Source organism: Bos mutus, chromosome 23 (assembly GCF_027580195.1).
Source record: "Bos mutus isolate GX-2022 chromosome 23, NWIPB_WYAK_1.1, whole genome shotgun sequence".
NCBI lineage: Eukaryota > Metazoa > Chordata > Mammalia > Artiodactyla > Bovidae > Bos > Bos mutus.
The window spans coordinates 44836827-44862055 of record NC_091639.1 but is presented as its reverse complement, the minus strand read 5'-3'; the positions used below and the strand labels follow the sequence as shown (position 1 = coordinate 44862055).

Below are 25229 nucleotides of genomic sequence, written 5' to 3'. Positions count from 1 at the left end.
TAAATTATTTGCCAGGAGTTCTCTCTACTTTCCCTTCTTTCATACTGAATGATTCAAAGATTCAAACCTGTGGAATCTATGTTTGGATATGATTGGAAATCAAGATTAATTACTTTCCCCTAGCTTTATTGAGGTATAACTGACATAAAACATTGGGTAAATTTAGGAGGTTTGATGATGATTATGATTCGATACAATTATATACTGAGAAATGGTTGCCACAGCATGGTTAGTTAGCACTTTTGTTACCTCAGATAATTAACATTTCTTTTCATCTACTCTCCTATGAAGTTCCAAGTATAAAATATAATGTTGTTAACTATGTGCCCAGAATATATTAATCTCATAACTAGAACTGTGTCCCTTTGACCAGCATCTCTTCATTTCCTCCAGACTCTAGCCCCTGGAAACCACCACTCTATTCTCTGTTTCAGTGAGTTCAGCTGTTTTTCAGATTCCACATAACTGTGAGAACATACAGAGTTTTTCTTTGTCTGATGTTTCAGTTAGCAGAATGACCTCAAGTTCCATCCATGTTGTTGCAAATGACATGATTCCCCTTTTCTTATGGCTTAATAATATTCCTGCGTGTGCGTATCTTCTTTGTCCACCATCCATAGGTGGGCACTAGGCCTACTTCCATGTCTTGGCTACTGTGGGTAATGCTGTAATCAACATGGGGGTACAGATATATTTTCAAGATGCTGGTTTCATATCCTTTGGGTATACACTCAGAAATGGAATTCCTGGGTCATATGATAGTTCTATTTTTTTTGTTGTTTTTGAGGAACCACTGTTTTCCATAGTGGCTCAATTTGTATTCCCACCAATGGTGCACAACGATTCCCATTTTTCCATATCCTCCCCAACACTCATTTCTTGTCTTTTTGATTATGGCCATTCTAACAGGTGTGAGGGGATATCACGTTATGAGATAAGCAATGCATTTATTTTACTTTGTAAGTTATTTCATTTGAAGTGCATAAATGACTAAAAGAATGGATCTAAGTGTTTTTATGGGCAGTGCCTATTTCTTAGGCCTTTCACGGTATTCTGCGGCTGATTTCTCCTTCCTAAACTTGTTCCTAGCCTTTATAAGACTTTAAAAATTAGAGGGAAAAAAAGACAGCAGGAGAGGAGGAAGAAAAGATGGACAAGGATTAATAACTGTGATGAAGGAAATTTACAGTATTTGTAAGACAAGCAGATGAATGCATAAAATGATATTTCCTTGTCTTTATTATCTAGTTGTTTGCTTTAAATAAGAACTACCATCATGGGTGGAATATACCTTATCATTCTTACAATGAACTATCCTGTGCATTTCAATATTTCTGCCTACAGTGCTGAGCTCTGCTCACTCCTTATTCTCACTCCCCTCTTCTGTACCCCCTCCACATTCTATCAATGTTCAGAACAAACATGGAAATGCTAAAGAAACCTTTATGTGTCCATCAACCATTTTGCTCTTCCACACCCCTCAAAACTGATCTTCAAATAGAGGAAGATCTCTACTATTGAGATATTAGGGCATTAACAAATTCTGTTTTCCTATTACATATCTTTAAATTCTACTCTTTTAGTCTAATGCTTATTATTTGCACACTAATTTTGATGACATGATCTGAAAAGGATAGGTATCTCTGAAGCTTGTTCCTAACAAACATCTACTCTTTTTGAATTTCCTCTTTCTGGAAATTTTGTTTCCCAGCATTTTCTTCATAGGTTGTATCTCACCTTTACCTTTTAAGCATGATCCTTCGGTCCCGATGGTGCACGTGTTTGGCATCAGGGACCTCTGATATTTTATTTTATTAATATTTGGGAACATGATATTAGTATCTGGGAGACATTTATTTAACCAGTCTAGTGCTGTGGAAGCAGAAGCTCCCAATACATAGATGAGTCCTCTGATGAGCACCTCCCAGGAGAAACACAGGCGGTCACGTTTCCCTAATCACTCACTGAATTCTTCATTTTCAGAAGCACAGCCTTCAGAAATTTCCTCTGCCAGTGAATGGATGATCTCTACCTTTCTGGAAAAAGTTTTACTGGAGATGAAAAGTTCTTGCCTACACAAAAAAACCAATATTGTTTTCTATCATATGAAATGTGTCCATTAATAAATAGAAAAAAAATTCTGAATTGATAGAACTTGAACCCTTTGACACACTGAGAAACACTATTTTAAGTTTGTGCTCTTTAGTTCCAAAGAGCCTCGTAAAATATAGAATTTAAGCCTAGACTGATACGGTTTATTTTTTTTGATGTCTTGACAGGCATCATTTATTTATAAAGAAGGTAGTTGGAGGTTCACGAGGGACGGGATATAAGTGTACTTGTGGCTTATCCCCATTGTTATATGGCAGACCCAACACAACATTGCAAAGCAATTATCTTCCAATTAAAAACAAATAAAAATGAAACTGTTGGCTTCCTACCCAAGCTTCCTATCCTCTTCATCCTTGCTAAATATAACTCTGATTTTACATGGGAATTCATCCTTTCCTTGGATGATTTGGCGTCAGTTCTTATTAGACTAAGTCAATTCTGGCAATTTAAATTCCTGTATGTCCATGTAAGTTTCCCCCTCAATCAGTCTCTCCCATCAGGAAGCTTCCATAAGACTCTTATGCTTATCCATCAGTGGGCAGACAGAACGAAAACCACAATCACAGAAAACTAACCAATCTGATCACATAGACCACAGCCTTGTCTAACTCAATAAAACTATGAGCCATGACAAGTAGGGCTACCCAAGACAGATGGGTCATGGTGGAGAATTCTGACAAAACGTGGCCCACTGGAGAAGGGAATGGCAAACCACCTCAGTATTCTTGCCTTGAGAACCCCATGAACAGTGTGAGAAGGCAAAAAGATATCACAATGAAAGATGAACTCCCCAGGTCAGTAGGTGCCCAATATGCTACTGGAGATCAGTGGGTAAATAACTCCAGAAAGAATGAAGAGATAGAGCCAAAGGAAAAACAACGCCCAGTGGTGGATGTGACCAGTGATGGAAGTAAAGTCCGATGCTGTAAAGAGCAATATTGCATAGGAACCTGGAATGTTAGGTCCATGAATCAAGGCAAATTGGAAGTGGTCAAACAGGAGATGGCAAGAGTGAACATCAACATATTAGGAATCAGTGAACTAAAATGGACTGGAATGGGTGAATTTAACTCAGATGACCATTATATCTACTACTGTAGGCAAGAATCCCTTAGAAGAAATGGAGTAGCCATCATAGTCAACAAAAGAGTCCAAAATGCAGTACTTGGGTGCAATCTCAAAAACGACAGAATGATCTCTTTTTTTCCGAGGCAAACCATTCAATATCACAGTAATCCAAGTCTATGCCCCGACCAGTAATGCTGAAGAGGCTAAAGTTGAATAGTTCTATGAAGACCTACAAGACCTTCTAGAACTAACACCCAAAAAAAGATGTCCTTTTCATTATAGGGGACTGGAATGCAAAAGTAGGAAGTCAAGAGATACCTTGAGTAAAAGGCAAATTTGGCCTTGGAGTACAAAATGAAGCATGTCAAAGACTAACAGAGTTTTTCCAAGAGAACACGCTGGTCATAATAAACACCCTCTTCCAACAACACAAGAGATGACTCTACACATGGATATCACCAGATGGTCAATACCAAAATCATATTGATTACATTCTTTGCAGCCAAAGATGGAGAAGCTCTATACAGTCAGCAAAAACAAGACAGGGAGCTGACTGTGGCTCAGACAATGAACTCTTTTTTTGCCAAATTCAGAATTAAATTGAAGAAAGAAGGGAGGACCACTACACCATTCAGATATGACCTAAATCAAATCTCTTACGATTATACAGTGGAAGTGACAAATAGATTCAAGGGATTAGATCTGATAAACAGTGCCTAAAGAACTATGGACAGAGGTTTGTGAAATTGTACAAGAAGCAGTGATCAAGACCATCTGCAAGAAAAAGAAATGCAAAAAGGCAAAATGGTTGTCTGAGAAGGCCTTGCAAACAACTATGAAAATAAGTGAAAGGTAACAGTAAAAAGGAAAGATATACCCATTTGAACACAGAGTTCCAAAGAATAGCAAGGAGATATAAGAAAGCCTTCCCCAGTGATCAACGCAAAGAAATAGAGGAAAAAAATAGAGATTTCTTCACGAAAATTAGAGATACCAAGGAAACATGTCATGCAAAGATGGCAACAATAAAGGGCAGAAATGGTATGGATCTAATAGAAGCAGAAGATATTAAGAAGAGGTGGCAAGAATACACAGAACTATACAAAAAAGATCTTCATGACCACATAACCGTGATAGTATGATAGCTCACCTAGAGTCAGATATCCGAGACTGTGAAGTCAAGTGCACCATAGGAACAAAGCTAGTGGAGGTGATGGAATTCCAGTTGAGCTATTTCAAATCCTAAAAGATGATGCTGTGAAAGTGCCTCATTCAATATGCCAGCAAATTTGGAAAACTCAGCAGTGGCCACAGGACTGGAAAAAGTCAGTTTTCATTCCAGTCCCAAAGAAAGTAAATGCCAAAGAATGTTCAAACTACCACACAATAGCACTTATCTCACACACTAGTCAAGTAATGCCCAAAATTCTCCAAGCCCGGTCTTAACAGTATGTGAATCGTGAAATTCCAGATGTTCAAGATGGATTTAGAAAAGGCAGAGGAACCAGAGATCAAATTGCCAACATCCATGGGATCATCAAAAAAGCAAGAGAGTTCCAGAAAAACATCTACTTCTGCTCTGTTGACTACACCAAAGCCTTTGGCTGTGTGGATCACAATAAACTGTGTAATATTCTTAAAGAGATGGGAATACCAGATACCTGACCTGCCTCCTGAGAAACCTGTATGCAGATCAAGAAGCAACAGTTACAACTGGACATGGAAGAACAGACTGGTTCCAAATCGGGAAAGGAGTAAGACAAGGCTGTGTATCGTCACCTTGCTTATTTAACTTATATGCAGAGTACACAATGCAAAATACCAGGCTAGATGAAGCACAAGCTGGAATCAAGATTGCTGAGAGAAATATCAATAACTTTAGATATACAGATGACACCACCCTTGGCAGAAAGTAAAGAAGAACTAAAGAGCCTTGTGATGAAAGTCAAAGGAGATAGTGAAAAGGTTGACTTAAAACTCAACCATCAGAAAACTAAGATCATGGCATCCGGTCCTATCACTACATGGCAAATAGATGGGGAAACAATGGAAACACTGAAAGATTTTATTTTTTTTGGCTCCCAATTCACTGCATATGGTGACTGCAGCTATGAAATTAAAAGATGCTTGCTCCTTGGAAGAAAAGCTATGACCAACCCAGACAGCATATTAAAAAGCAGAGACATTGCTTTGCCAACAAAGGTCCATTTAGTCAAAGCTATGATTTTTTCCCACTAGTCATGTATGGATGTGAGAGTTGGACTATAAAGAAAGTTGAACACGAAAGAACTGATGCTTTTGAACTGTGTTGTTGGAGAAGACTCTTGAGAGTCCCTTGGACTGCAAGGAGATCAAACCAGTTAATCCTAAAGGAAATCAATCCTGAATATTCATTGGAATGACTGATGCTGAAGCTGAAACTCCAATACTTTGGTCACCTGATGGGAAGAAGTGACTCATTTGAAAAGACCCTGATGTTGGGAGAGATTGAAGGTGGGAGGAGAAGGGGATGACAGAGGATAAGATGGTTAGATGGCATCACTGACTCAATGGACATGAGTTTGAGTAAACTCAGGGAGTTGGTGATGGACAGGGAGGCTTGGTGTGCTGCAGTCCATGGGATTGCAGAGTCAGACACTACTGAGAGACTGAACTGAACTGATGTCCATATCTTCTTATAAAGCTTGATTTGTGCCAGTCATTCATTGACTATGAAAATAGTGGAAAAGAAAAATTTGAATCCCAGAAGTTGTCACTAAATGGTGAAATCAACTGATGCTTGAGATGTTCTATTTGCTTAAGGCATTTTATTACAGGTGTCTGTGTGTGTTAAGTCACTCCAGTCATGTCAGACTCTTTGTGACCATATGGACCACAGCCTGCCAGGCTCTTCTGTCCATGGGATTTATTACAGGTAAAAGCATCTAATTACTAGACAAGTAATGTAAATTGATAAATGCAGTACTTCAGAGAAGATTGTTTGAAACAGCTATTTCCTGGTTGTTGATGTGCAAAAATGGCATAATGACAGCTGGGATGAGAGCCTGGCAGTTGAGCTTAGGATTTAAGATGAAAGATTCTGAAATCTGCTCTATCGGTGTTCAATTGCTAATTTTTTTGTTGACCACTGTGAGACTACAAGAAATTGCTTAATCTTTTTAACCCTCAGTTATTATTTCACACTCTATCCCCCACTCTTCTCTATTCAACACAAAAATATTTCTAAAAACAACTTGATTTGTTCCCTCTGTTTTCTAGAGAACAGTCTGTTTCTCAGGCTTTAGCAAGCCTGCATTAAATGGCAGTGACTGGGAGATGGAAAGTACTATTTACCTTCTCTTATGTAACTAAGAGAGTGAACAGCCTCTGGAATATGGAGAGCTCTTTGAAGGAGTTTTGTGACTCACTGAATATTATTCTTCCCTGTTTGAAAAGATAAAGGCTGGCTTTTCTAGCTAAAAACCAGCTAAACACAGCCAAATGTTAATTTCAGATTTAATTGAATGTAGACAATTTGACAGAGAAGGCAATGGCACCCCACTCCAGTACTCTTGCTTGGAAAATCCCATGGACAGAGGAGCCTGGTAGGCTACAGTTCTTGGGGTCACACAGAGTCAGACATGACTGAGCGACTTCACTTTCACTTTTCACTTTCATGCATTGGAGAAGGAAATGGCAACCCACTCCAGAGTTCTTGCCTGGAGAATCCCAGGGACAGGGGAGCCTGGTGGGCTTCCGTCTATGGGATCGCACAGAGTTGGACACGACTGAAGCGACTTAGCAGCAGCAGCAGCAGCAAGCAGACAATTTGACCTGAAGCATAGTGAACAGCAATAGATATGCTACCAAGCAGGTAGAAAATGTTTGACTTTTAATTGTAAATGTATCACTAAATATATGTCCCTGTTGTTGAATATTTGAACCTCTGTGTCACTACAGATAAAACAAGCTTATGTTTTTTCTTAGCAATGAGTAACAATGTGATTGTAGACAGTTGAATAGCATATATGTATCAAAAACTTAACAAACATCTTTTCCACAATTTTCTGTTCATAATTATATTCAGATGTCAAGTCAGGCCTAAAATAGCAATATAGTAACACTACAGAAATTAACAATTATCATGTTACTTTATATTGCAGAAGCTCAGTAAAAATTAGCATAGAAAAAATTAAATTTACAAATGAAATATATCATTGAAATGCACATTGATTTTTTTCAGTGAGTGTGGTTGCTTTATATCTTTTTCAACATGACACAAAGACATCAAGTTAAAAAGTTCAAAAATATTCAAATTAAAAAATCCAAAAATATAACTTCTGATTTTTACAACAAATCATCCAATCACGCATACTTAGAAACTTAAAGTCAATGCTAATGATTTGGTTGATGATTTGGAAATGAATATGCAAATAACAAATATATGGAATTTTTTGTTAGTATTTTTCCTTTTGGCAAGTTAATAGGCATTTATAAAATTGATCAGAAAAAAACCTGTAACTATAAAGTGTTACATTATGATACACAACCAATTACTCTTATATGGACTCAAATTTACTATTAAACAAATCATGCAGACTGTAATTTAGAATAACAATTTTTTGTTGGCTTCAAGGATAATTCTTTAATTCTATGCTAGTGTCACAATAGATATGACTGTAAATTTATACTTGAATATTTTCTTAAGAAAAAATAAATCTAACATCATACCAATTATTATACCTACATGAACATATTTGATGATCCAGGATCATTAAATCCACCCTAACAATTTCTTTGATGATGGAAAGGATATTCTGTTGACTTGCTTTAACAAAAGTGATTGTTAATGATCCGCGACTCTTAATGAATCATGAGTGTGCCAGGTATTTGGGTTCATGAAGGATCTCTTGTTTTGATTCAATATTCTGAAGGTTCTATACAAAAACAAAAGTCAACAATATGCCATTTTAAGGATTTTACAAATGTGTCTGTGCTTATATTTTTGGTTCTGAAGAGGAAGATAATAAAATTTTTGAAAGTGAAGTTTTAAAAAAATAGAATATTCTAAGGTCTAAGTGTCATGCATTTAACTATGTTCTCCAAGAAATCATTTTCAAAAACAAAATAAAGAGTCTTTTTTCTCACATATTTAAATTTTTAGTTATTGGCTTCATTGCAAAATTCTTTGAAGATTTAGAGCTGTTTTGATTTCGTATAACACAAAACAAATGCAAAAACCTTAAATCTTTACTGAATACAAACAAGTGCTCACATGGATTAGATTTGCCCATCAGGTAAGTGGTAAGCAGCCCGCTTTCATGAAGAAAGCATTATTGATCTCCAGTGTGAGTTTCATAGGTACTGTGGTTACTGATGCTTCTGTTTCATTTTATTCCTTCTTTCCATGATGGCTTTTACTTTTCTCTTTTTTTAACACTGGGTCCGGATCTTTCAGATCCATGTAAGGATCAATTTTAAATTGCATGGAAAGAAAGTTATAACTAAATATGATATAAAATAATGATATAACATAGTTATAATATTATAATATAATACACAATAAGCTCTATTATTAATAATATTAATCATATAGTATAATTATTATATTGTTAATCATACAAGTAATAATAGTATGAAATTTGTTTTTTAATACATATTACAGTCAACTCAAGATTTTTGCCTATAACACTCTCATTGTCATCCAGTGAAGGAACATGCCTTTCTATGCGGGTAAGAAAAGGGAAGTCAACAGCTGATATATAGGAAATTTTGAATAGTCATGGGCCTTATTTACCTGAAACACAAGAGTAATCTGTAAAAATCCCTGGGCCCAGGTGGCAGATGTGAACTTTATACTTTAAGTGCATGGCTAAAAAGTAAAGATTGAGGACCTACAAGGATTTTGCTAAGCTGGAAAGCTTTTTATGCTTCTCTCCATCAGTCATCTGTGATGGAATATCTAGGCAAGCCCAGTAACTGAACCATGCTTTCAAATATTCTAAACCAAACAAAGGAAAGTTTAATAAATTCCAAATGCTATTTTCCCCCCTTGAAATTGACTCTAATACTTTGGCCTTTAAACTGTATCTTGGAACTCCAAGAATATCTTTTCATACAAATACAACTTTTAAGGCCTTGAAGAAAAACAGTTTGGGATTGATATCGGTCAGCATCAAATGAAATGGTTAGAGGAGTTGGATCCAATAGGGAAATATGTTTAGCTGGGATTACATTTAAAAATAAGTAAGCTTGAGTGCCTGTAGATAGGGCACACACTGGTCACGTGCCCCACCCCTTGCTACTACCACACACCTCCCCATTCCGTCTTGCGCTTGGTCTCTCTGGTCATGGAATCCTTGGAGTCTGAGGAGCCGTAGGTGTGCCAGCATCATCAAGTTTACTGAATCTTGTTCTCTGAGAATCACGAGATAAACCTCTACTGCCTCTGCTGCCCTCAGGCTTAATTTTACTGATAAATATATTTTAGGTGCATGTATATAATGTATATATCATATACATATGTACACACACTTAATATATATTTTTTCATTAAAATTTATGATAGTCAAATTATACAAAAATATACATATTTTTATATATGAAGAATTCCATGGACTGCATAGTCCATGGGGTCACAAAGAGTTGGACACGACTGAGTGACTTTCACTTTCACTTCATACACATTGGTATCATTAATAAGCAAGTGAACATCATTGATATTTAAATATAAAATACTTATTATGGCTTATTAATTATTTTTTATTATTTTAATTAAAATAAGCAACTGAATACCACTTTATATCTCTTTGTAAGTGTTAAATAAGTGGAAAATGTTTAAACCCTAGACATTTAGACATTACAATTGATATATCTTTAACCTAAGGTCTCACATTCACAGTGAAGGCAGCCAAGAAAGAGAAGATTTGGAAAAAGTAAATTAACTCAGGCAACAGGAATAAGTTCTTTTAAAAAGATGCCTGATGAGGCCTCATTTCATACCTCACTTAATAACTGTGTACAAAAATAAGAATAAAACTCAGCTTATAAGAAATTAAAGACTATATCTTCAGGTAAATATAAAGTGTGTGAAATAGGCAACAGGTCCATTATGTGAGCAGATTAATCCTGCAAGGGATCTGAGTAAGGAATGCAGCAAAGTTCAATTTGGATTTTGTAGGAAAACAGGGGAAAAGATTGAGAGCCATTTCACTGGAAGAACGATGCATATGTGTTTATAAAATGCAGCGTGAATCGTCAGTGTGATTACACTTCCCTTACATACGCAGACAGGGTAACGTTCTCATTGACCCCTCCCAGGATTCCCGTGTCTTAAGGGAGAAGCACTGCTCCCCGGCCCTGCTGAGCTCTGCCATTCCGACGTGTGGCCCCACAGGGCTGGTGCCCTTACAGCCTCCCTCTCTGAGCTGCATCCACTTACCTCAGTTTGACCATCAGCAGGAGAAGGATCCCACAGGTGGCCGTCACGCACACAACACCATAGATGACTTCGCCTAGAAGTAAAAGATGTTTTTAAAGTACTGGATTTTTAGAGAGAACGAACACTAAAGATATTTTAGAGGGTGGATTTTTATTATATGTGCTTCTGAAGCAAGCACCAGAGGATGGATTTTTAACTGACCATTGAAGGAGGGATGAAATCCACTGAGAGTTATCTCCTTTGCATGTTTTCCTTTTTGCAATGCAATGCCTTTCACCTTAGACAGGGTCGGATAATCTGAAAGAAAACAATGAAAATGAGGTGAAAGTATATCAAAGTCATGCATTATTTTTATCCCGTGGGTTGTAATTTGCTTTATAAGACAACAATTTATTTCAATAACATTATTTTAATATAATATTGGTATGATAGATTTGGGTAAAAGGGAGAACACTTTTATTCAATTTTAACAGCCTTTTTCACCTTTAATCAAATAACTGCATAATTGAAGTTGCTTTAAAAATATTACTAGAATAATGGTTACATTTTATAATACAATTCATTTTACCTTATACATAGACTAGGGAAAAAATACAATAATTTAAGGCTGAACGTTGGGATACTGAAAAACATTCCTTCATTACAAGAGTGATTGTTCGAGTGCACATTTCCCCAAGACCCACTGTATTTATGAATTTTTAGAGTACCCTCAGGAGAGTCCCTGAACCAGTCACTCTGCTCAACTCTCTACCTAGACACTTCAATATCTGGTTTTGCTCATTCCCCTATTCTGTCTCCCTTTTTGAACCACTTCATTTTATATTGGCTTTACATATGTTTGCCTTACTTAAAGGCTTTCCTGGTGGCTCAGATGGTAAAGAATCTGCCTGCAATGTGAGAGACTTGGGTTCGATCCCTGGGTTGGGAAGATCCTTTGGAGAAGGGCATAGCAACCCACTCCAGTGTTCTTGCCTGGAGAATCCCATGCAGAGGAACCTGGCAGACTACAGTCCATGGGGTCACAAAGAGTCAGGGGTCCTCTTGACCCGTCCGTAGCCCTCTTCTTCTTGTCCATTTTGTCCTAAATGTATTCCACCCTCACTTCACAACTCATAAGACAAGAAGGTGCAAGCTTTGGACATTTGGACTTAACTGAGCTCTGGTTTAGGGGATTTTGTTGATAACTTTGAAGTGAAATCACCCCTAGTTTTGATTCAAGTTGACACAAACATATATGTCAAACATACCAATAATTAATTTCTTTAATGATAATGGTTCAGGTGGATTTTAAGGCTTAAAAAGAAAGAAAGAAAGAAAAGAAAAACAACGGAAACGGAGGTAGAGCCTCCATTTGAGAGAGAGTTTGCTATCTTCTGTTACAGATGTTTCACACATTTTGAGACCTAGAAGTCTGAGTGGATAGATTTTTTTGCAGAAGTGAGTATATCAAGTAAACAGGGTACTGTATCCAATGACAACAGGCTCTGAGTGGGAGAGGAGAGAAGGCATGTTAACCAACAGTCCCATCTAGTCTTCACTCTGACCAGAACTGATGCTGTCAGGAGCCAGCTCCTTGGAGCCAAGGCGTGAGGTCCACCCTGAATACTTGGTAGAAATCACAGGAACCAGACTGTTTGAGAGCAGTAATAAAACGATCAGGGTGGGTGCAGGAGAAGCAGCCTAATATAAGAGCTATAAACGTACCTGAGAATTTTGTCACTGAACACTAATTCTCAAGGAGTTAAGACATGAGCACACAGTTCAGACATTAACTGTTAAGACATTTTTAGCTCAAGATTGTTTTAATCCCCAACTCACCTATCAGATTATCACATATTTATGGAAGTCTGACCTTCTTAGGAAGTGAAAAATCAACCTCTTCTGAATGTAAAAGCAATAGAAGTATAGCTTTTGATTTTTTTTCACTTTTGTGGTTATAAAATAATTCTGTTATTCACTAGAAACTCAGAACGGAAAAATTGAGCTATTTCAAATTTTTTTTAATAACAGTGGTGTTTTGGGGGGAAGAATTAATTTCAATCAAGTTAAACATACAGATGTTTAGTGAACTAAGTGATCACAATTAAATTTTATATTTAAGTAAATTGGAATATTAAGCATACATTATTTTGCTTCTCTTTTAAATTCTATGGTGTTTTGTGACATTTTAGGTGATTCATTAAATGTAAATGTATGTAATGTGCATTGGCTGATTATTCCAATGATTCTATGGCTTTCCTTTATGAAATTCTACCCCTCAGTACATTTTGCCTAGTTAGGTATTACAATTCACCTTTATAGTAGAAAAAAGGTAGGATTTTGATTAATCAGGCTATCTTTTAGATATATAACAGCCTAAGGTAATTGTTAAACATTCACCTAGTAAGGCTTAGAAAGAATTGTCTCATTCACTAAATTTCACTCACATGGAACTCATTAACAAAGTTATAATAGATCAATGACAGAAATGCTAGCTAATGATCCCAGTGAAAATTTTAATGTGACTAGCAGTCACTCCACAATCTTAAATATTGTACCCTGGGAGAATACCAAATATCAGTTAGAAGAGATTAATGTTACAGAGGGTTTCTTGGCTACTGCAGCCCATTGGAGATTGTCCCCCACCTTTTATAAACAGTGAGGCTTACTGTGTTTTATAACCATGAAATTAAAGTCGGCAGAGTTAATAACCGACCTCAGTCCCACACCATCTGCTATATTTATAGATAAACATTGTCTGTGACTTGTTTATCTTAACTCCTCCCCTAGAGGAATTATATTATATTATGAACTATATTGTAAAATCCCTGTACATTTGATGGGAAATCAAGATTAATTTCAGCCTTACAGTAAGAACAAATTTAAATAGTATTCTCCCCAAATGAGCTACAGAGATGGGATCATTTCTGTCTTTTTTTTTCTTCCAAAAATCTTACATAGCAGTGGCTGAGAGCTGATGCAGACCAAACCTCTACTTTGTATAATTTATATGAAGTAGTAAATGCATTGTAAAAAATGTGGTGGATCAAACACAAAGTCATGATTTAAAAATAAATGTCAGAGTTCTTGAGACAAATTAACTTGAGTACAAACTACAGATTTGTCAACCTTCAATTAAAGCATAACCCAGAAGACTCTGATTGGGAGAAAAATTTGATGGAAGGAACATTTTCATAGAATAATTTTTAAAATATATTAATGTATCTGTCTTTCTTTAATAGAAGTACAGTTGATTTACAATGTTGTGGTGGTTTCAGGTGTACAGCAACATGATTCAGTTTTATATGTATATTTATATATTTCATGTTGATGTATGACAGAAGCTAACAGTATTGTGCTTATCCTTAATTAAAAGTTAATAAATTATATATATATATATATACACACACACACACACACACATATATATGTATATATACATTATTATTTTTTGAGAAGGAAATGGCAACCCACTCCAGTACTCTTGCCTGGAGAATCCCATGGACAAAGGAGACTTAGCACTATCTACATTATTTTTAGACTCTTTTCCATTATAGGTTATTACAAGATATTGAATATAGTTCCCTATGCTATACAGTAGGTCCTTGTTAGTTATTTCTTTTATATATAGTAGTGTATACATGTTAACCCCAAACTCTGGATTCATTCCTATTAATGAATCCCATGGCATAGTTAAAATTCTTTTGTCTTCTTTCTAAGTTTAAATAAACAGCACCAATACCATGACAACATCTTATTGAGAAGGAAAATTAAAGGATACTCTTGTGTATCCTTGGCCTGGTGTTATTTCTAATTTGGTCAATACTGTCTCACCTGAAGGTATATTAAATCCCAAATTAGAAATGAGTTTTTAATTGCTTCACTTAATGATCAGATGGAGAAGGCAATGGCAAGCCACTCCAGTACTCTTGCCTAGAAAATCCCATGGATGGAGGAGCCTGGTAGGCTGCATTCCATGGGGTCGCTACAAGTCGGTTGCGACTGAATGACTTCACTTTCACTTTTCACTTTCATGCAATGGAGAAGGAAATGGCAACCCACTCCAGTGTTCTTGCCTGGAGAATCCCAGGGACGGGGGAGCCTGGTGGGCTGCTGTCTATGGGGTCGCACAGAGTCAGACACGACTGAAGCGACTGAGCAGCAGCAGCAGCAGCAATGATCAGGATTGAGATTCCATACATCATGGACTCTTTGAATCCTCAGTGTATGAAATCCTCCTTCTAAAGTGGATTGAAGGGGCATTGCTGCTGGGAGAATGGAAAATATATCAGCAGTTACAAATCTGAAAAGCCTATACATTATTAATATGATAAATCAAGATTAAACACCTACCATAGATATAATACCATTGCTACTAAAATGTATGCCTTGAAACTAAACCAACTAAGTAATATGCTTCCCTTAAGCAGTTATAACAGGAATCAACAAGGCATATTATTTTATTTAATTCATAAACTTCAAAGAAAAGTATGTCTTAGGTTTATCTTCTCCTACTGTGGCTAAACTCATGGTAGTTGCCAGGGGCTGGGGTGACACAGAAACTTGGGTTATGTAGTCAATGGGTATAACATTTCAGTTATGCAAAATGAATGAGTCTAGGAATCTATTGTATACCATAGGGCCTATTGTTAACAATGCTTACATTTTTCCAGAAAGAGTAGATCCTAGGTTACCCGTCGCGGATCAGTCCCCTTCTTGGATCACAAAAGGGCTTGTGAAACTCAATGAAGCTATGAGTCATGCTGTGCAGGGCCACCCAAGACTGATGGGTCATAGTAGAGTGTTCTGACAAAACGTGATCCTCTGGAAGAGGGAACAAATCACCCCAGGATACTTGCCATGAGAACCTCATGAACTGTATAAAAGACCAAAAAGATGTGACGCCAAAAGATGAGTCCCCCAGGTCTGAAGGTGTCCAGCATGCTACTGGGGAAGAGTGGAGCAGAATTACCAATAGTCCCAGAATGAATGAAGCGTCTGGCTCAAAGTGAATATGACACTCAGTTGTGGACGTGTCAGGTGAGGAAAGTAAAATCCAATGCTGCAAAGAACAGTATTACATAGGAACCTGAAATATTAGGTCCACGAATCAAGCAAAATTGGATGTGGTCAAATAGGAGATGGTAAGAATAAACATTGCCATCCTAGGAATCAGTGAACTAAGATGGACGGGAATGGGTGAATTTAATTCAGATGACCATTATATCTTCTACTGTGGGCAAGAATCCCACAGAATAAACTGAGTAGCTCCCATAATCAACAAGAGTCCTAAATACAGTACTTGGGTGCAACCTCAAAAATGAGAGAATGATCTCGGTTTGTTTCCAAGGCAAGCCATTCAACATCACAGAAATCCAAGTCATGCCCCTCCCGTGGACACCAAAGAAACTGAAGTTGATCAGTTCTATGAAGACCTAGAAGACCTCCTAGAATAACACCTAAAGAAAGATGTCCTATTCATCATTGGGGATTGGAATGCAAAAGTAGGAAGTCAAGATATATCTGGAACAACAGACAAGTTTGGCCTTGGAGAACAAAATGAAGTAGGGCAAAAGTTAACTGAAATCTGCTAATATAATGCACTAGTCATAGAAAATACCCTTTTGCAACAACACAAGAGACTTTATACACGGGCATCACTAGATGGTCAATACCAAAATCAAATTGATCACATTCTTTGTAGGCAAAGATGGAGAAGCTGTACAGTCAGCAAAAACAAGACCCAGAGGTGACAGTGGCTCAGATCATCAGCTTCTCATGGCAAAATTCAGGCTTAAATTAAAGAAAAACAGGAAATACAATGGGCCAGCAAGGTAAGACTTGCATCCTGTATGAATTCACAGTAGAGGCAACGAATAGATTCAAGGGACTACATCTGGTTAACAGTGTGCTTGAAGAACTATGGACAGAGATCTGTACAGGAGGTGGTGAACAAAACCATCCCAAAGAAAAAGGAAAGCAAAGACAGTGTAGTTACCTGAGGCGGCTTTACAAATAGCAGAAGAAGGAAGATAAGTGAAAAGCAAGGGAGAGAGAGAAAGTTACATCCAATTAAACCCAGAGTTCCAAAAAATAACTAGAAGAGACAAGAAGGCCTTCTTCCATGAACAATCCTTAATGATAGAAGAAAACAATAAAAGGGGAAAGACTAGAGAGCTCTTCAGGAAAACTAGAAACATCATGGGAGCATTCTGCCCAAAGAAGTGTACAGTAAAGGATAAAAATGGTGGAGACCTAGTAGACACTGAAGAGATCAAGAACAGATGGAAAGAATACATGGAAGAACTGTATAAAAAAGATCTCAATGAACTGTATTACTGTGATGGAGTGGTTAGTCATCCAGGGCCAGACATTCTGGAGGGTGAAGTCAAATGGGCCTGAGGAAGCACTGCTGTTAATAAAGCTAGGGGATGTGATGAAAGTCCAGCAGAACTATTCAAATCCCTGAAGGACGATGCCATCTAGGTACATTCATTATGTCAGCAAATCTGGAAGACCCAGCAGTGGCCACAGGACCAGAAAAGGTCAATCCTCATCCCATTTCCCAAGAAGGGTAGTACCAAAGAATGTGCTAACCATCAGACAATTGCAGTCATCTCGCATGCTAGTAAGGTCATGCTTAAAATCTTGCATTTGAGGCTTCAGCATTATGCAAACCAAGAACTTCCAGATGTCCAAGCTGGTTTAGAAAAGAAAGAGAAATTAGAGATCAAATTGCCAACATTCACTGGATTATAGAGAAAGCAAGGGAATTTCAGTTAAACATCTATCTGTTTCAAAGACTACGCTAAAGCCTTTGACTGTGTAGATCATGACAAATTGTGGAAAGCTCTTAGATGGGAATACCAGACCATCTTACCCATCTCCTGAGAAACCTGGATGTGGGTCAAGAAGCAACAGTTAGAAGCCTGTATGGAACAACTGATTGGTTCAAGATTGAGAAAGAAGTACGACAGGGCTGTCTGCTGTCAGCCTGTTTGTGTAACCAATACACTGAGCTGAGCAAATCATGAGAAACACTGGGCTAAATGAGTTACGAGCTGAAATCAAGATAGGTTGGAGAAACATCAGCAACCACAGATACCACTTTAATGCAGAAAGTGAAGAGGAACTAATGAGCTTCTTGATGAGGGTGAAGGAGGAGAGTGAAAAAGCCAGCTTAAGACTAGGTTTATAAAAAACCAAGATCATGGCATCTGGCCCCAATACTGAATGGAAAATAGAAGGGAGAAGTTGGAAGTACTGACAGATTTCCTCTCCTTGAGCTTTAGAATCACTGCAGACAGTAACTGCAGCCATGAAATCAGAAGACGATTGCTTCTTGGCAAGAAAGCAATGACAAACCTAGATAGCGTGTTGAAAAACAGAGACATTACTCTGCCAACAAAAGTCCACGTTGTCAAGACTATGGTCTTCCCAGTGGTCATGTATGGTTGTGAGATCTGGACCATAAAGAAGGTAGAAAGCCAAAGAATTGATGCCTTTGAACTGTGGTGCTGGAGAAAACTGAAAGTCCCTTGGACTGCAGGGAGATCAAACCAGTCCATCTTAAAGGAGATAAACCCTAAATATTCACTGGAAGGACTGATGCTGAAGCTCCAGTATTTTGGTCATCTGATGCGAACAGCCAACTCACTGGAAAACTCTCTGAGGCTGGAAAAAGAAGGAGAAGAGGGCATCAGAGGATGAGATGGCTGGACGGCCTCTGATGGAATGGACATGAACTTGGACAAACTCCGGAAGATGGTGAGGGACAAGGAGGCCAGGCATACTGCAGTCCATGGGGTCACAAACAGTCCGACACAACTGGGCGACTCAACAACAACATCTTAGGTTTAATGTTCAAAATGGTGCCAAAGGAAAGTTCGTGAACCTGATGCACAGTGATGGCAAACAAACCAAAACATCAGAATTTGGAACACAGAAAGTTTTGCTGCAGAGCCCAGAAAGGAGAACAGGTGGCTTACGCTCAAAATACCCCACAATCCCTGTAGGGAAGTGTTTTTAAAGGCCAGGTGAAGGGAGGGGTCACAGGGTATGCGATCAGCTTGTGCACAGTTCTCTGATTGGTTGATACTGAGCTAGCTGGGCAGTTAACGTCATCAATCCTTAGGCACCAGAAGGTCCAGACTACATGCTCATGGTCATCAAGCAGTTAATTTCCTTCATTTGGTGGTGGTTTTAGCATCTGGAGAAGGAAATGGCAACACACTCCAGTATTCTTGCTTGGAAAATCCCATGGACTGAGGAGCCTGATAGGCTATAGTCCATGGGGTTGCAAAGAGTCTGACACGAGTAAGCGACTTTACTCTCTCTTACTCTTAGCATCTGAAAAACTCATAAAATATGCATCAGATGTTAGGAGCTAAAGAAGGGGGTCTGCCCCGGGAAAGGCCCACAAGGTCCTGCTTGTTTACATTATCACACAAATAAAAGGAATTCCCTGATGATCCAGTGAAGTGGATCATCATGATCAGTGAAGCATGGTGAAGTCTCCATGCTTCCAATGCAGGGGGCGCAGGTTCAGTTCCTGATGGGGGAACTAAGACCCCTTATGCCATGCAGCTTGGGCCAAACAAATAATAATAATGGAGAACAGCAGGACACCTTAAAGGTGATGGATATGCTTGTGATACAGATTATGGTGATGGTTTTACAGTATCTGCAATATCTTCAAACTCATCAAACTGTTTGTATTAAACATGTATAGCTTTCTGTATGTCAAAACCAGGGCACATATAAATGAATTAATAAATCTTTAAGAGCTGGAATAGGAAATGGCAACCCACTCCAGTATTCTTGCCTGGAAAATTCCATGGACAGAGGAGCCTGGTAGGCTACAGTCCATGGGGTCATGAAGAGTTGCACACAATTGAGTGACTGAGCACACGTACCTTCAAGAGCATTTGCCTTGATCCTTGTCATGAGCCAGAAGTTCAGTGTGAGACAAGGACTACATTGACAAGCCTGGTAACTGCTCTTTTATCCATGATTGAATGACAGTAGTGTTCACACATCTAATGGATTTGCTGTGATTAGGGTGAGTTTCAACTGCATTACTAAGATATCTCAAATACTCACATTTCTTCAATAGTTTCTGCAAATAATGAAATAGTCACAAGAAATGGCTTTTGGAATGCCAATTATACTATTTCTGATAACTGACACTAGATTTGATCAACATCGTGTTAGAAAGCTATGATTTTAAAAGTTGAAACTAAAACAGAAGTCTGTCATCTGCAGTATGGCACTCATACAACATGACTCTAAGGGTAGAGATTGAAAATAGGAACAGAATCTATCTGTAGGGGCTTCCCAAGAGGTACTAGTAGTAGAGAACCTGCCTGCCAATGCAGGAGACATAAGAGACATAGGTTCAGATTCAGGCCCTGGGTCAGGAAGATCCCCTGGAGGAGGGCATTCTCCAGTACTCTTGCCTGGAGAATCCAACGACAGAGGAGCCTGGTGAGCTACAGTCCATAGGGTCACAAAGAGTCAGACACAACTGAAGTGGCATGCATACATGAATGTATCTGTAAATACACAGATTTGCATGTAGGCCAGAATTACAAAATTTGGTGGGACTTCTTAGACTATTTTAGTCAAAATTTCTGCAGTGATGCATTCTGCCTCATTCTTGACTGTCATCGCCATCTCAGGAATGAGCCATTTAATACTTTCTACTCTTCCAAATACGATTGATGGTCAGTTCAAATTAGAATGGAAAGTAGCTTTCAGACTGCTCTTTTATCAACTCAAGGTGAGGAATCTACTTTCCTTCCTTGGCATTGCTGCCTAGTTTCTGACTCTTGCGTGCATATCTGTGTTTGTGGGGAGAAAAAGAGGGAGCGAGAAATCACACTGTAAGCAGGCCACATAGTCATGCTTTTCAAACATTAATACGAATCTCTGTATATCTTAAAATGCCAGTTTGGATTCAGTAGATCTGGGATAATGCAGAGATTCTGAATCTCTTAAAACTTCTCAGGTGCTGCTGCTGCTGCTTCTGGCAAATATAATATAATATATATCTACATATATATATATTCATATATCTGTACATAGAATGGGAGAGAATGTGCACGTACATACTAAGGCAACATACAAAATGCTTCACTTCCATGTATATGGCTTAATATCAATACTTTACAAGGCACTTTGACAGACACTGTTTAAATTTTAGAATGACTAGCTACACAGGAAATATTAGCTTGTCTTAAAGGAACTCAGAATATTTGCCCAAGGTCACAGAGTCGATGAATGGTGAAAATGTGATTTGTGGCAAAAATTTTTTTATCAATTATATATTTTAAAAATCTATGGAGACTACAAAAACATGTAAAACATTTTCAGCTTTTTCCAATGTAGCGGCCAACTGGATTAGAAAATAGATTAAAAAAAAAAGGAAATAGATTTGAAAAATAATAAAGACCAGTTGAATTTGATAGTGCTATACAGTAAGAAACATTTAGTAATATGTGATCACAAATGTCTATGGTTATATCTGTAAGTTTGAGTCTTAAAGTGGAAAAAAGTATATGTAAATATATTTCTGTTGCCAAAATTCACAATAGAAGACATAAAATCTAATAAAATGTCTCATATGTAGCTGTAGGATTTTTCAGTGTCTTGCACATACCTTTGAGATATGTTCATCATTTTCAAGGTCATCAAATAAATCACCACTCTAACTTTGACATTTAACAGAAATAGGAAAAAAAAAAAAGAATGCCATAATTTTCAAGGTGGTTGCCTTAGATTTTGATATCAATAGAATATTTCTGTTTTTACAGATGTAGAGTTAGGACCATATGTAAAACTTTCCAGAATATTCACTAGGCAAAGGGCATACAAAGAATAATACACAAAAGCTCAGTGTAACTATTTAAAATCAGACTTGACTATTTTTTTGCTTGCTTTAGCATACATCTACATCAATACAACTGAGTCTCAGATAAAAAATATAAAGCAACCCATGGTTTAAATCTGTCAATATCTGGCATGAGTTTAATAGAATAAAATGTGTTTCCAAAGTTGAACGTTTTCAAGTAACTTTTATCTTGAATTATATAAATACTAGGAGATCTTGTAATAAGACAAATGTAAGCTAAGAATAGAAATAACTTACACTATACCTTATCAATTTTATAAGTTTATGTTTTCATATATGGAGGATTTTGTGTACAAAATTTTTTAATGAAAAAGTATATGTAACACATGTATACCAGATTCATGTTGATGTATGGCAAAATCAATACAATATTGTAAAGTAAAAAAATAAAAATAAAAAACTTAATGAATTTTCACTGAAAAAAAAAAAGTATATGTGATAATGCCATTAATTGTCCAGATAGCTTTCTAATGTCCACATTTGGAATTAACAGATTCACTAGTATCTAGCCTTTTGGAACTGTATAAGAGTTTGTCTGGCTGGGGTACACAATGTTTTCATGAGCTGATGGAAAACACCAAGGGAAAGGGAGGGAAATAAAATAAAGGATAGAGATACATTTTTGGAGAGTCTTCACAGTTATTTGGAATGATGAGATGATTCAGAAAGCTTTGTAAGTTATTGAGTTTTAAAATGGAAAAAAAAGTTTAATTGCAGTATTTCTTCACTGCACATACATTTGTAAGTCTTCAGGGAGAAGTTGACGACCAAAGTATGATAAATGCTGTTAATTTTCCTTAGACGGCACCCTTCTTAAGAATAGACACCATATCCATCTAGTTTACAATATAACATGAATGTCACAATGCCATGTCCATGCAGTTATCTAATGGCAGAAAGTGTATATTAGCAACTTTCACATCTAAAATAGCACATCTGTCACTGCCTAATGACATACATGGTATGGTAGCTCAGTGGTAAAGAATCTGCCTGTGAAAAAGGAAAGGAGGCCACCTACAATACAGGAGACAGAGATTCGATCCCTGGGTTGGGAAGATCCCCTGGAGAAGGAAGTGGCAACCCACTTCAGATTTCTTGCCTGGAAATCCCATGGACAGAGGACCCTGGTGGACTACAGTTCAAGGGGCCATAAGAGTCGGACACGACTTAGTGACCGAACCACCACACCATAAAATTATATTATATTTAGTTCTTTCTCATCTTTAACTGATGTTAGCCAAGGATCTTCACATTAATCACATATTTTCACATATTGTCTCCACTTCTTAAAATGCAAATTCATTGTCCCAACTGCAATGCATATGGGTACTTGGCCAACAAAAATCTATTAAGAAGCTATTTCACTTGATGATTAATTTTGTCTGGTTTCTTCACTGATGGGCAAAGATTAAACATCTTGGTCATTAGTAAAGGAGATAACTAACAGCAAGAATTTTGAGAATTTATCTGAGTTCCACTTTTCCTATTTGTAAAATGAGACTAGCAACATCTATGTTTGTGAGGTTTTTTGATAGTGAAAACTAATATTAAAGTAAGAGAGCTCTTGGGGACTTCTATGAGAACAAAGTACACTCGTGGGAAGGGAAGGGCAATAAGGATAAGAAAAGGGATTCCTTTGATAGTTATTTTTCTTTTTTCATTTATTTATTTGGCTGTGCTGGGTCTTAGTTGCATGCGGCATGTGGGATCTAGTTCCTTGATCAGGGATTGAATCTGGGCTCCCTGCATTGGAAATAAGGAGTCTTAGCCACTAGACCTGGTGGGCTGCAGTCCATGGGGTCACTAAGAGTCGGACACGACTGAGCGACTTCACTTTCACTTTTCACTTTCATGCATTGGAGGAGGAAATGGCAACCCACTCCAGTGTTCTTGCCTGGAGAATCCCAGGGACCGGGGAGCCTGGTGGGCTGCCGTCTATGGGGTCGCACAGAGTCGGACACGACTGAAGCGACTTAGTAGCAGCAGCAGCAGCCACTAGACCAACCAGGGAAGTCCCGAGATGGTTACTTTTCTCCTCTTTTTTCCCCTTCCTTTCATTTCTCCCTTGCTTCCTTTCCATGGAAAGATCTCCTGGGGCCAACTGACTGAAGTAGAACATCTTATCATTTTCGATTTCAGAAACCTGACTCCAGGTAGACACAGTAAAGTGAAAGTTTGTTAGGAGAGGCAAAGTTTTCTAAGCTGTACCATGAAACACTAGCTCTGAAGAATACTTTCATGTGCTAGAAAATAAAAAAGTCCATAAGTAAATGACTTCAGAAATTTCTAGATTACACAGAATAAATCATGGGCTTTTTTTATGCAAATATTTTCAAAATTTGTTTTTAGCTATACCAGTGGGGCACACTTTACCAAAATTTATTTTCTCTGTAGGTTATATCTGGGAATCCATTAAAAATTTTTGTAAAGCACAGACCTACATTATTTATAGACAAATATTTATGTATTTGTGTGGGCATAAGATGTTTATCAAGGATTCTTATTTGTATTTAGTCAACAGAAGTTCATAGAACACCATACAGATAGTGTTCTGTGTCCATCAACGTAGGTACTAATTTAGGTACTAATTTATAATCCTTTCCTCTACTAAGTGCACGTATTTCCAAGCACCTGACACCAAAATTTCTCTTGTTCTCTACTCCAGGGAGTCAAGCAAAATTTTCAGCCTGTGGTTTGGGAGAAGGCTGACTGCTACTCTCATTGCCTCTTGGAGTGGTTGGCATGATGCAACATTAATTCCAGGTTTACTGTCAATGTATCTGCTATTCTTCAATTCCTAAATTTGTCCACGTGGGATGTGGAGAATTTAGAATCTGCTGCCTACTTCAGAGAGCCATTCCAGCAGAACTAGGAGTTTATGGATCATTTATACCTAGTCACCTATAAATGTCCACAGGACCATAGGATAGAACCAGCATATTGGACCCAAGTAAGTTGGAGAAGATTCTTGAGAGTCCCTTGGACTGCGAGGAGATCCAACCAGTCCATCCTAAAGGAGATCAGTCCTGGGTGTTCACTGGAAGGACTGATGCTGAAGTTGAAGCTTCAATACTTTGGCCACCTCATGCGAAGAGTTGACTCATTTGACAAGACCCTGATGCTGGGAGGGATTGGGGGCAGGAGGAGAAAGGGATGAGAGAGGATGAGATGGCTGGATGGCATCACCGACTCGATGGACATGAGTTTGAGTGAACTCTGGGAGTTGGTGGTGGACAGGGAAGCCTGGGGTGCTGTGATTCATGGGGTCGCAAAGAGTCAGACACGACTGAGTGACTGAACTGGACTGAACTGAATGATCTCCCAGTTGAGTAATTATTTCCTACTTCAAGACTAGGACCATGGCACTTAACATGGTGTATATTTGTAGGATGATACATGACCCTGTTCTTGATGTAATTTCGGATAAGGTGAAAATGTGATTCATGTGCAGTGGGAATTGACAAGGGACATCTCGGGGAAAGGGACACTTCTGATGAATGGTGGGAAATAAGGCTAATTTACATTCTGGGTGTCCTTGAAAATTGAATAAAGGCCTTTAGATGTGGAAGGAATGAAAGCAAGGGCCATGGGAAGCCCACAGAAATAAGGACAGAGTTTGAGAATTCGTCTATCCTTGGTAGAGAGATGTAAGGAGGAAGGGACAGTAGCAGTCTAGGCTTGAGAAGGTGAAAACTGAAAATCTGTGGGAGAAGCTAGAGCAGAGAAGAGACCCAGTGT

General features: G+C 37.9%; 1 protein-coding gene across 1 annotated transcript in view; it reads right to left on the bottom strand.

The window, feature by feature from the left end:
* Positions 1–10596: 10596 nt before the first annotated feature.
* Positions 10597–25229, bottom strand: part of GFRAL (GDNF family receptor alpha like) — a 70688-nt gene continuing 56055 nt past the window's right edge. The window contains exons 7-8 of the mRNA XM_005902650.2: positions 10802–10897; positions 10597–10673 (exon numbers count right to left, since the gene is read on the bottom strand). Of these exons, the coding sequence (XP_005902712.2) occupies positions 10597–10673; positions 10802–10897 (173 nt within the window). The remainder of the gene's footprint in view (positions 10674–10801; positions 10898–25229) is intronic.